Raw genomic sequence first — 12,718 nt, 5'->3', positions numbered from 1 at the left:
CGATGGCAGATATCCAAAATCCATTTGCCCTTCATGCCAAGAAAACCAGACAAGATCCTAAAATGATTGGACTGTGGAAGGTCGGTCGAACACTGGGGAAAGGATTTTCAGGTGCAAAATCTATCATACATCGTCTGTTGACTGTTATTCTGATTCAAAACACTATAATTTAGGTCACGTAAGAATTGCGCGACACTCGAAAACAGGTCAGTATGCTGCCATCAAGATCATCCCAAAAAATGCACTGGGAAGTCGAGTGTCTTTGAATCGTCTTGCCGATGAGGTAGAACACAATCTTTTGGCTGTTGAGAGGGAAATTGTTGTCATGAAGCTTATCGACCATCCAAACATCATGAAGATTTACGATGTTTGGGAAACATCAAGCAGCCTATATCTCATTCTCGAGTATGTTCAAGGCGGAGAGCTCTTCGATTATCTGTGCAACAAGGGTCGCCGCCCCACTGCTGAGGTTGTGAACTATTTTCAGCAGATTATTTGCGCTGTTGATCATTGCCACCGCTATAATATTGCTCATCGTGACCTAAAACTCGAGAATATTCTCATTGATCAAGATTCCAACATCAAGGTCGCTGACTTTGGTATGGCTACATGGCAAGGTGACTCGCGTGCAAAGCTTCTTCGTACCTCCTGCGGCAGTCCTCACTATGCAGCGCCTGAAATCATCTCTGGAAAGCCGTATAATGGTTCTGCCTCCGATATTTGGTCTTGTGGTATCATTCTTTACGCTCTGCTCGCGGCCAAACTGCCCTTCGATGACGACGACTGTCCCACACTGTTACGCAAAATATCTATTGGATACTTTGAAATGCCACATGATATTGATCGACGTGCGCAGGACTTGATATCTCGTATGCTTACGACGGATGTTGATAAGCGTATTACTATGCCGGAGATCATGCGACATCCATTCTTTTTGTCATATCCCCTGAAAAACCCGAAAGCGATGCCCTCAGATCCTGACATGGACCTTATTGCCAAACCGATTGGAAGCTTGTCTACTATTGATCCGGATATTTTTGCGAACCTGCGAACCTTGTGGCATGGCACTCCAGACTCAAGGATCATTGAAAGGCTGATGAGTTCCGAGCGCAACTGGGAAAAGGGGATATACCATCTACTTGTAGCATATCGTAAAAAATACCTCGCAAACCGGCAGCAAGAGCTTGAGGAAGCCCAGTCTCAAGCCAATTCCATGGACCACAGGAGCATGCGTCGTAGAGACCGAGCTTTCCTAGCGTCTGCATTGCCTCCGCGTGATGCACCAGCTACTTCACGAAGCGACAAGCATCCGGACGGCTTTACATCTTCATCTAATGAGTCTCTGAGATGTAGCCCTTTTCCTTCCATCTCTCTGTCTGCCCCATCGCCGGAAAAAAAGAGGTTACGTTCAAATAATATGGATCTACCCAAGCTTGATGTGCCGGAATTGGAGGACGAGAAAATGCAGGCATTCTTTCAGCAGGTTGCGAATCATCTCAACGTTCTGAACGAAAAAACGTCGGGGACAGAGGCTCGTCAGGGACCATCGACAAACTTATTCTCAGAACGTCTCGCTCCAGTGCCACATATACCCCTTAACATTCCGACATCCCTACTCAAACCCGAAGATCATCTGGAAGAACTGGGTGCACTGAGCCGAACAATACTACAAGAAACAACAAGAGACCCGAAAGGAAACACCAAGCCTCTGACTCTCCGTCGCAAGAATCGTATGCCACTTCAACCGATTATTACCATTGACACAGATGGGAAAGAGAACGTTATTCCTATCACAGAGTCTGTTATCATGCATGGACAATCTCCACTTACTCTGCATACTGGTACAATGGAGGACCAACATTATTCTGAGAACACCAAGACGCCCACTAACGCAAAACCGTTGAAGCTTAAGAAAAGAAGGCCGTCGCCAGCGCCTGTCTCGCCTTTGTTTTCTGAAGCTGGTTCCTCGTTTTCTCTACCTTCTTCGGTAGGTAATGCTGCACGACGAAGTTGGTTTGATAATGTCTTCAAATTCAAGCCCGCGACATATAGCCTTCTGTCGCGATATGACGTGCATACCACACAGTCAGAATGCCGACGACTTCTTATGGACATGAACATGCTCGTCTCGCTCGAAGATTCTGATAAGCTTGGTGTTTTGAAATGCCGCTCTCATGATGTCAAGGATGCCAATAACATCATGTTGGGTCTCAAATCTGTTAAATTCAGGGTCGAGATGCAGTGGCCTACACCTCAACTGTGCCACGAAGGATATCTCGTATCTCTCCTTTTGGTTCAGGAAAAGGGTTCTTTGGAGGCATTCAAAGCGATATACCACGAGTTGGTAGAGACGTGGACACTGGGTTACTCGGATCGATCACCACGTTTGGGTTATAGGACGCCTTCCCCGACCAACGCAGTTGGTGGTTCCTTGAACCATCGTTAATCTGGACGTTAACTATTTTTTAAATTATAAGGTTTCTGGCTTATATAGCATAGAGTAATCGAAAATCTCAAAGACTTCTCATCAGTCTTTGAAATTCAAAATCGAGATATTTGTCAGTCTGCATCCAGGCACCGGGATTATTGTGCTCCGATAAGGCAACTTCTACCTAATCAAGGCATTGAGGTTGGACTTGGAAGTAGTATAGTACTTCAGTAAGTCCAGTTTACTTATGTACTGAGGATTACATTACTTGTATCGTCGCCGTGGGTTTGAAGTCGTAATAGCCGTTGCACGATCTGGGCCCTCTTTTTGATTATTATATACCATGACATCAAAGAAAAGGCAGAAAAAGGGTGTATCAACGATTAAATTTCTGAGTAAATCAATATGACTTTTCAACTATTCATCGTTGGTCTTTCTCATACCCGACTGGGCATGACCACAAGTTAGATGCTCAATGGTCTACAGACCCGCGTTATATTTTTAATCACGACGTCATTATCATTAACCAAATTAAGGGAAGGGTGTGTGGTTTAAGCAGAAATATTAATAATGACAGCTACAGAAATGCATTTTGACCCCTCAGCTGAAATATTTAGAACAATGTTTTTTTATCTGACAGACTTGGGATATAACTTAACTGCGGTTCGCATGGATATTTCAAACATTTGAATTCACATTGAAGACGTTAGTCGACACCATGTACATCAGGGACCATCTTTCTCTACGTGATAGACCAGGGAATTGGTCTACGGTAATATCTGTGGAAAGTAACGCTATAGATATCCGAACATCACGACAGCGCGAAACTGAAGTAGATATTAAAAATACCGAGGCCGCCGGTACAGTTGGTATCGAAATCCTCGGTTAGGGAGTAGGTCCAGTCATGGCCTTTGACATGAGCAAACAGCAACATCTCTGTTCGTATGACTGTAAAAATGCGCAGCGCATGCAGCAGCTGGCGACCATACGCACATGTTGCTTTCTGCCACAAGTTGCATGTCTTGTCCGTTGAGTGGGAAGTGTGCACGAGGAGCATGCTATTTGATGGGAGAGAACATACAACTGGCACACGGCCAACGTTCGTATTCTTAGGAAGCACTCGTGCATTGAAGCCTGGAGATATTGGCGAACAGAGTGCGATTATCTAATTCGCATACTCTAATCGATGCTGATATAGCACGAAAGCTCCGCCATTGTATCCATGCTGCGTTCTTCTACTTATACCAAGGTGGCGCCCGATATTACTTTGAGAGAGAACTCTCTAAGTAAAGATTAGAAGCAAACACAGTGCATGCGGTTTTGACCAGAGATCACACCATCAAGATGGGTACCATTGTGAAGGAGCGTCATTTAAAATAGCTGAAACTGGAAAATCTTTGAGCTAAACCTTCAGAGATGTGGTGGTCGGTTTTCACCGTGCAGCTGTGCGATGTGCAATGTGGAGGCACATCATGCTGAGAAAAAGAGAGGCGTAAATGAATCCCAAGTGAGATTTGAGCCGACCTAGAGCGTAACAAACTGTAAAATGAATGAATGATATTAAATAAGACTCGTACCTCTGCTATTTGCCAAGGCAGAATAACCGCTGCTGTACATACTGGTTGAAGTGGTACACACATGGGTCCACATGTGGGCCACCACGAACAAAGTTGCTTCTCATGGAGAATGCCTGGCAGATGCCAAGTGGACGCTTGATGGACGACATTTAACAGGAAATGGGCGGGCAGGAGAGGTGCAGGAAAAAGCTGTATGACGACATGCAGAAAAGGGAGAGTATGTGTCTGGGAAGGCAAAGGTACAGACAGGGGCCAAGGGATATGAATTGAACGAGTTGAGCGCTGCACCCGGTTCTGCTACAAAGATAGGCGATGGTAGTGCGTGTGATGAGAACGGTGTAAAGCACATGGAGGACGTTTGTATGGCGGCGGCGAGAACTTAATGAAGGGAGTGGACCGAAGACAGCCGTCGGACGAATCCAGCGACTGCCACACGACCCTGGAACCACGTGTCTCCATCCTCTCTCTCAAATACTTCAACTCCAACTTCATCTCTTATCCTTCCTCACTATCACAACACAATGGACGCGCCAACCTCATCGTCTACAGACACCGCCTCAGCCCCCAGAGACTCTGCCCCTACCGGCGCTGCCCCAAAGGCAATCATAAAAAACGTCGACATGAGCGAGGAGATGCAGCAGGAGAGCGTCGACATCGCGTCCGCAGCCCTCGAGAAATACAACATCGAAAAGGACATTGCCGCTCAGATCAAGAAGGAGTTCGACCGAAGACACGGTCCAACCTGGCATGTCGTTGTTGGAAAGAACTTTGGCAGTTATGTCACCCATGGTACGTCGTCTCCTCCTCCCCCACCCGTCGACGCACTCGACGCGACCTTGCAACGCGTTTCGTCAAAGCCAATCGTGTTATATCGGTCATGCGTCTATAAATACTCCATCGTGTTATAATTTCCGTCTCTTTTCTTTCGCTAACTTGAATGTTCAGAAACCAAACACTTCATCTACTTCTATGTCGGTACCCTCGCAATCCTTATTTGGAAATCATAAAGACTGTGCAGTCCATGGTTGGGGTCGGCCCAGACACGTTTACTCTTCAGTGGCTTATGGTTGTGGTATAGACGGACGTGTTGAAGAGAGTAATCCGCCTTGTTTTACTGTAAAAAAGTTTTTCTATTGTGTTTCCGGTTTTGCTGAACATTCTCATCTGATTCATGGCGCGACGCGGGTGAAATACAGCATGTTAACGAAAGTAAGTATAGAGGTTGTGCTACATGACGATAGGCTGTTCAAAGGATACACACAAGACATATTATGATACATTGGTCGACTTAAAAAAACGCCCACACATTAACGCTTCCCCACCACCTCGATCACTACGCTGGCTACACAAACACCGTCCTTCTCGGCGTAAATACCCACAACCCTTTCCCCGATTTCATGAAATGTTGCCACTCCGGTGAACTCTAGCGCGCCTTTATTGCTGATTCCGTTGAGATCCGCATGGATGAATTTTGGCAGTGGTTGTCCAGACGTAAGCTTGACATAGAAACCACTTGTGTGTTTACCAGGGATAGCGACCCGAAATTTGAATCTCTCTCCTACTCTGACCAGAACTCGCATCTCCTGCATGTCAACTGCAGACTTATGGCCAACGTGCGAGGACTCCAAGGAAGCGAAAGACGACCTCACATTAGATAAGACTGGGGATGATCCAGATATGTGACTCGAATTGACTGCCAACTGATCTGCACCCAAAGAGCGGACGTAATGAATTCCCATTGAAAGGCCATCGCTCGAGCCGCTGGGCTTGACACCTTCGACAATCACGTTGGCCCTTTGACTTGTAATCCTGTTTGAAGCGAAACCGGCGCCCTGACCAGTAGGCATCACGACGTGTGGGACTGGGACTCGCGTGGAGTTCGTGAATGGAACTAGTCGAGGCCGTGTAGGAGGGCCCATGGACACCTCTGCATATGAGTTAGCCGACAAACCGCTTCTTCCACTAACGAAGCTATTCGCCCTAAAACATTAACGGAAATTAATTTTGAGAACTAAAAATGAGTAAACATTGCAAAGCGTACCCCATAGACCCAGTAGAAACCTGTCTAACAAGCAAACCATCGTTAAAATGTACTTGAGCAGGGTTCCTGGGAGTCGCAAAGTCCGCTCGTCGCCTAGGAATAGAATGTTCCGCTGTGGAAGCTGAGGGTGATCCGGAAATGAACGCGCTTCCTGGGCGGCTGAGGGGTTCAATATCGTCGAAGGGGTTTGAAGGAGAATCTATGTGGTCCTGATCATTTAGCCTAGACGACGCTACAAGAATTGGCTTTCCAATGACTGGTCGAATGGTGGGTGGTATATCTTTCCTCGCGTACTTATTGCTGACCTTGCGTACAGTCTCCTTGATTCTCGACAAAAATTCTTTCTTACTCATAACTGCAGGACTTAGAAGTTCTTCGTTAGATGATGAATGTCGTTGACTACGTTCAGACACCCGCCGAAGGTCCAATCCCAAGGGACTGTATGCTCTGTTGCTCCTCCTCCCAGGCGATCTTGTCATAGGTGAAGAATGTATCGGGTCCGATTTCTCTACAATCCTTGTTCCGTTTGGACTGAGCGTTAGGCCATACCACCTTCTGTCCTTTTCACTCCATGCATGTCTCCCTTCTTCGTCGAGAAACGCGGTGTCCTCTACCCTTGCACATCGTCTCAGTATTGCAAAGATTCCAGCAAGTGTACACATGCCACCTAGGGTCCCAAACGTGATGGCGATCGCCAAGATCAGTCGCCTGTGTGCTTCAGTAGAAAGCCCATTGGGATGAGAAGGCGCCAGCGATTTAGTGTTGCTTGTGTTAGTAACATACACTGTAAGAATCGCGTGCGACGTCGAGCGAGTCTCATGAGAATATGCAGTAAAAGTGATGGTAATATGGTCCGAGGTGGATTCATAGGTTTCCGGAACAGTGCCAGTCAGATTGTTCGTCAATTCATCGAAGCGAAGCCAGTTTGCGCTTGCAGTTGGTTCAAAAGAAGCGGAGAGATTCGTGTGGTCATAGCCAGGATTTGCCCGAGAAGGAGAAAACCACTGGGCGAGATCGAAGATGATTTGATCGCCTCTAGAAACATGCAAAGACGGCAAATCTGACATTACAAAGTAGGATTCAACTAAGGCAAGAGAAACCTGAGTTTTTATTGACTGATTGAATGGCGTTTCGAGAATGACAGGCAAAGTTGGCGACCCAGTAATGTTGGTTGGAGGTTTTCCAGACAAGGTCCGACTTGGAACATCGTATCGAAGCCAGCTGCTATGGTTTGAAACATCAATATCCAATCTGGATATATTAGATGGTTGGATGGGATCACCATCCACCAGGATGCCCATGAAATCGACAGCAGACAACAGGCTTATGACAAACGAAGTTTCTGTCGTTACATTTATAGTTGGGAGGGAATCCGTTGTCCTAGATAGTTCATGATCCGCTATTATCAGGTCGAACGGAACAGCGATTGCGGTATAGCCTTCTTGGTCAGAAGCATGAAGAGCCAAAGGCAGCAGAACAGGTTCAGTTATTATCTCAGCAGATGGTGTTACGCCGTCCAATGTAACAGTCCTGGAGTTGAAGTTTAGGAACATAGGAATGCTAGAATCATTCGCCAATCGTAATTCATAAAAAATATTCCGATCTGACTGAAAAGTGTTGCTTTGGAGGCCAATACTGAAAGACCACTTCCGCGGTACTCGCAGAGCAGGGTTTTCTGTAATCAGAGCAGAGTTGGACCGTAGAAAGAAGACGGAAGAAAGTGAGGGAGAAGTGGGTACAAACTGCTCCGACAAGGGTAGATTCAAGACCGGAGGTGCATAGTGAGTCACACAAATTGTGAATCTAGAAGACGTTGAGGAAGTTGAAGCATGAGCAGTGACAGTGATGTCAGGATAACCTTCGTCGCTCGCTGACGGAGTTCCCTCAAAAGTGCGCGTCAAGTTATCGAAACCCAACCAACTAGGCAACAGGGATGTCGTGAAGGTTAATGGCCCATCAGAAGAGTTGAATGTATACTCCGAAAAAGTCCAAGAATAAGGTTGGCCGACCCGGGCGACTTGTACCAACTGTTTGTCCAGAGACTGAACGACAGTGACAGACGGATTCGTAGCAAAAACCACCGTTGCCGTCAAGAAGGACAAGAAAGGAAAAAGAGCGAGTGTCATAGGAAAATGTGTTGGGCGGGGGCCCGCTTGATTGATTCGAAGGACGAGTCGACCAGCGATTTCACTTTTAGCACAGGTAAAATGACGGGGAATATCAGCCACCAACTTTGAAGATTACAGGCGCCCCAAAAACATGTCACAACACGATCGTACTTTGCGTTCCACGATCATACTTATAACCAGAAGGATTATTTATTGTACGAGATACTAAGCCAAATGTCGTTATTCTAAGAAACTACGGAAAACATGTCGCAATCGTAAGATGGAATCCATGAAAAGGGAAGTGAGAAACGGAAAGCAAAAGAACTGATGAACATGAGAAAAGAGAAGAAAATGGCATACTCTACACCAGGTACTGGTTGAGGCCAGCAGCCAAGACCTTCGATGGCTCTTCCTGGTTAATCAGTGCAATAAGATGGATTAGTTCTTTGCGAACTTCGTCGCCAATCTGATCTTCTCCGGGTGCTAAAACGTGCGCAAAGACGGCCAACAGACGATCCATATAAGGGTAGACAACGGAGCCGTATGACTTGAAGAGGTGGAAGAGAGCGCGGAATACAGGGCGGTTCTCCAGGTAGTCGTTCTTCAAAGGCAGAGCGTCGACGAAGGTGGGCAGAACTTGATCAAGGGGCAAAGCGTTGGTGTTTCGGAGAATAAGACGGGCAACTGCACCTGTGGCATTGTCCTTTGCGTTGAGTTTGGCGGCAGGAGAATCGGGGGTGACATTGAACAGAGGGCGAAGGGCTCCAAGTATTTGGTAGTATTGAGGAGAAAGATCAACTTCCGAGTATTCGACAAGGAGACCGATGGCAAAGGCAGCATTGCTGAGGACCTCGTTCTCATGATCGCTCAGAGCACGAGCGAAGAGCTCGAAAAGTTGAGAGGTGTAAGGGCTGATAGCACCTTTCATTCCTGAGATGATCTCTGCAAGGCATCCAATGGCTGCTGAGCGGTCGCTGAGCGAACGAGTCTTTTTCTGCATCGTTGTAAGTAATGGCGTTTTTGAAGCATTGTATGGTGATAACTTACGTAGTACTTCGATACTAAGGGGAAGAAAGTTCCAAATGCCTGGGTAAAGTCGGGGCCCACAGCATTCGCCAAAGCAGAAACAAGGTCACCAGCAGAAGAGATCAAAACTGAGTCATACTCTGCCTGGTCTTCGGGTGCTTCTTCTTCATCATCTTGGTCAGGATCTTGTTGGCAGAATGCCTTCTGTTCCAAAATCTGCTTAGCAATGCCGCAGATGGTTTCGTAGTCTAGATATATCAAATAATGAGTCACGAAATGCAATAATATAAACATGTTAACGCACGGCCTTGAACAAAGCCCGGGCCAATTTTGTTGATAGTCTCAGCCAAACCGATGCAAAGAGAAGCAGCCACAGATCTGCAAAGAAAAGCGTGTATTAGATCATGTTCAGATAAAACAAGCATTGAAGAGTGAAGATTAGTAAAGATTTTGATAAATATCGTCTCACGGTCAAAGGCTCGAAGTGAGATAGGATTCAATTTTCATTAAGAAAAAGAGGGCCAGAAAAATGCCCCTGCACAGGAAAGAAAAACTTACTTGTTGTCTTCGGTCTCATACATCTCAAGGAGAGGCACAAGGGCATGTTTTATGAGTTCAGAAACTTGGTTGTTCAAATGACCAGTCTGACCACCAAATGAGAATATGAAACTGACTGGCAATGAATTACCACTTACGTTGGCTCCAGGAATCCATTCATCGTGTTCACTAAGGTCGTAGAAGGTTCTAACGATTTCTAAGAGAGAGTCCGTGGCGCTCTTCCTGATGCCTTCGTAATAATGAGGAAGAAGAGCAATGAGCTCCAGGGTACATGATTCCACGTATGGGAGGAAGTGAAGCTGAGTGGCAGCAAAGAGTGTGCCAATGGTGTCTGCGGCGATTTCTTTCTCAACAGCAATGGCGCTATTGACGTCCATCATCTTGTCAAGATCAAGGTCTTCAATCTCGACAGACGGGTTGCCGTTGGCATCAAGCTCTTCGCTAACGGAGATAGCATTGGCTGGAGAGGAACCAGAGGCGAAAGCAGACGCGGCATCGGCGACGGATACTAGTGATGCAAAAAAAAATTCAAGTTTGAACACAGTGGACAAATATTGTTACTCACTCTCGAGGTTGTCTTCGCCCTGTTCGGCTTGTTTGCAGCTCTCGAGAAGAGGAGGGACAACCTGGCTAAGATAAGGGGCAAATTCTTCTCCGAAAACGCGAGCCATGACTCCGAAAAATAGGAAGCTGCATTCGCGAAGGCGGGCACTACCCATCTTGCAACCCTCAAAAGCGTGGGCCATCATCTGGGGGAAGTAGGGTCGGAAAACCTCCTTGCCAACGGCCTCAGAGAATGTTCCAATAGCATCCATGGTGATACCACGGAGCTCGATTTCCTCTCCCTCATTAGTGAGAGTCAAGAAATGAGCCAGGTACTTCATGGTGGGTTCGAAGTACATGAGGAAACGTCCCTTGGAGGCATGCGCAGCACTGCCGATGGCACCAGTAACAACAGCCTTGACTGATAGCGGAGCGGTCTCCAAAAGACCGATGAGACGCTCCATGATGAGTTCAAGGTATTGCTCAATATTGTCTTGTAAGATTTCGAGAAGAGCATCGAGAGCAGTACAAGCAGTTTTCTGAGTGGCGGGATCATTGATTAGGTTCATTATGCTCTGTAACAATGTAAATCAGTACTGCTTTCTGGTGAAGCCATTGTTGTTGAAATACGTACAGGGACCAAGGCGGCATGTTTGGACGCACACTCATCCTCCAACCATTCGCACAGGCAGCTGACAGCGACACAGGTTGCTTTCCTGACGCCGGCATCTCCATCAACAAGACCAGCCTCAATGATGGGCCAAACATCTTTCATGAGAGGAGTGATGTACTCGCTGCAGCCTTCAACGGAAACACCCAGTGCAAGCATTGCACCACGTCGGTGACTGGGATCCTGAGAAGTGAAGTACTTGGCTATTTCGGTCCAAAGAGCGGGGAAGACTTGGGTGGGAGGAAGATTTGTGGCCAGACCGTCAATGATACGAAGAGCGGACTAGTGGAGGATTAGATGATATCAGATAATATTAAGTTTTTATGCTTACTCGAGATGGAGCGTCATCGTCAATATCCTCAGGCTCCTCTTCAGCTGTGATAGGCATGAGCCCAGCCAAGATGGACGCTGCAAGATTATGAGTTTGAATTTTAGATTTTTTGCTGTCAAGATGTAAGTATCTAGCAACATTGTGAAGCCATAGACTACACGCACTACTGCACGGTCCAGTTAAGGGCATTGAGAGCGAGAACACGGAGCTCGGCATCGAAGTTGCGGTTGCCACCGCACTGGAGGAGGAAACCAACCAGTTCTGGGATGTGTTTACCGAGGACAGGCACTTCCTATAAACAATCAGTAAATAGGTATGAAAGTCCGCTACTTTTGGCGTACAAGAATAAGAAGGGTCTCCAAAACGTCGAACAATTGTCTCGCGCCACTTTCATTACTAGTTTCGACTGATTGACCAATAACTTGAATCATAGATGGAAGAAGACTCTGGAAGGCTTTCTGAAAAAGTATATATCAGATACAGATCGAAAGAGCGAACAAATAAGATATACAAGTTCTGTCTTATCTTCAGCGTCAATATATTGCGCAATAACACCGAGAGACCTTCCGCAGACATCAGATAGGGAATAAAAGAAAAAAATTAAATTGGCATACCTAACGGTCGTGATGCGAACTTCGATACTCTCTGGATCAGCCAAAAGCGAGGCAAAAAGTTCGAAAAGCTCAGGTAGATGTGATTGGAATCCCTCTACAATGCTTTCAAGAACGGTGAATAGAATAAAAGATCCAACTTCACGGTGCGCAACATTTTGCGAAACGCAAGTGCTGTGCAACCATGGAAGAAGTTCGTTCCATGTGCCTTGGGCGACTTCGACGGTAGCAATGGCAGCAACAACACGAGCAGCAGAGTGACGAACAAGATTACTGACACCATAAAATTAGAGAACACTATGATAGGGTATGATAGAAACACACTTTTGCTCTGATAAGATGAGCTGAGGGAGGCTAGCCTTGATGCTGTCACGTTCGGCTGGGGAAAGTTGTAACCAGAGATGGTTGTTATTTTGAGATACACGTTTTCTAAGCTCGACAGCAGCGAGTTGGCGAACCTGTAGATGCTGATATGAGGAAGAGTCAACAGATCTCGGACATTAGGAGATTTACCGAAACTTCGGGGGAACTGGCGAGGATTTGACCAAGAGCCTGGATGCATTGAGGGCTCTTGTAGAAATCTTGATTGAGCTGAGCAGTAGCCTGGGAGGTAGATGTGATGAGGATCCAGAAGTATGAGATGGAGTAGCGAAGATCGTACAGCTTTCAAGAGAGATGTATCGTTAGAGGTGGTTTGGAGGAGGAGGTTATGAAGATTTTGGACGAAGGCCTAGAAAAAAGATCGGTCATACGATCAGCTTGGTCGATATAGTGCTGAGAGTAATCTGAAGGCATACATCCATCTTTAAGGTCGGTAATATGGGA

General features: G+C 46.4%; 4 protein-coding genes across 4 annotated transcripts; 2 read left to right on the top strand and 2 right to left on the bottom strand.

Annotated features, from left to right (window-relative positions):
• Nucleotides 1-2: 2 nt before the first annotated feature.
• Nucleotides 3-2,446, top strand: JR316_0008149 (Serine/threonine-protein kinase GIN4; the record flags this gene model as incomplete). The annotated part of the gene is made up of 2 exons (XM_047893864.1): nucleotides 3-111; nucleotides 174-2,446. 2 exons carry the CDS (start codon nucleotides 3-5, stop codon nucleotides 2,444-2,446), a joined length of 2,382 nt encoding a protein of 793 aa, XP_047747179.1.
• Nucleotides 2,447-4,526: 2,080 nt separating this feature from the next.
• JR316_0008148 (Dynein 8 kDa light chain, flagellar outer arm) lies at nucleotides 4,527-5,012 on the top strand (the record flags this gene model as incomplete). The annotated part of the gene is made up of 2 exons (XM_047893863.1): nucleotides 4,527-4,794; nucleotides 4,951-5,012. 2 exons carry the CDS (start codon nucleotides 4,527-4,529, stop codon nucleotides 5,010-5,012), a joined length of 330 nt encoding a protein of 109 aa, XP_047747178.1.
• A 300-nt stretch (nucleotides 5,013-5,312) lies between these two features.
• On the bottom strand, nucleotides 5,313-8,172 carry JR316_0008147 (Axial budding pattern protein 2; the record flags this gene model as incomplete). Its single annotated transcript, XM_047893862.1, has 2 exons — nucleotides 5,313-5,985; nucleotides 6,047-8,172. The coding sequence occupies 2 exons, from the start codon at nucleotides 8,170-8,172 to the stop codon at nucleotides 5,313-5,315; spliced, it is 2,799 nt and encodes a 932-aa protein (XP_047747177.1).
• A 343-nt stretch (nucleotides 8,173-8,515) lies between these two features.
• JR316_0008146 (putative importin subunit beta-4) lies at nucleotides 8,516-12,696 on the bottom strand (the record flags this gene model as incomplete). The annotated part of the gene is made up of 15 exons (XM_047893861.1): nucleotides 8,516-9,148; nucleotides 9,202-9,428; nucleotides 9,485-9,558; nucleotides 9,739-9,824; nucleotides 9,876-10,246; nucleotides 10,304-10,856; nucleotides 10,916-11,233; nucleotides 11,283-11,394; nucleotides 11,447-11,574; nucleotides 11,624-11,740; nucleotides 11,794-11,845; nucleotides 11,897-12,166; nucleotides 12,218-12,351; nucleotides 12,407-12,556; nucleotides 12,646-12,696. The coding sequence occupies 15 exons, from the start codon at nucleotides 12,694-12,696 to the stop codon at nucleotides 8,516-8,518; spliced, it is 3,276 nt and encodes a 1,091-aa protein (XP_047747176.1).
• Between the last annotated feature and the right edge of the window lie 22 nt (nucleotides 12,697-12,718).

This window comes from Psilocybe cubensis, chromosome 7 (assembly GCF_017499595.1).
Source record: "Psilocybe cubensis strain MGC-MH-2018 chromosome 7, whole genome shotgun sequence".
In the NCBI taxonomy this organism is placed as follows: domain Eukaryota; kingdom Fungi; phylum Basidiomycota; class Agaricomycetes; order Agaricales; family Agrocybaceae; genus Psilocybe; species Psilocybe cubensis.
Note: the sequence above shows the minus strand (reverse complement) of the source record. Positions and strands in the feature narration are given on the sequence as shown.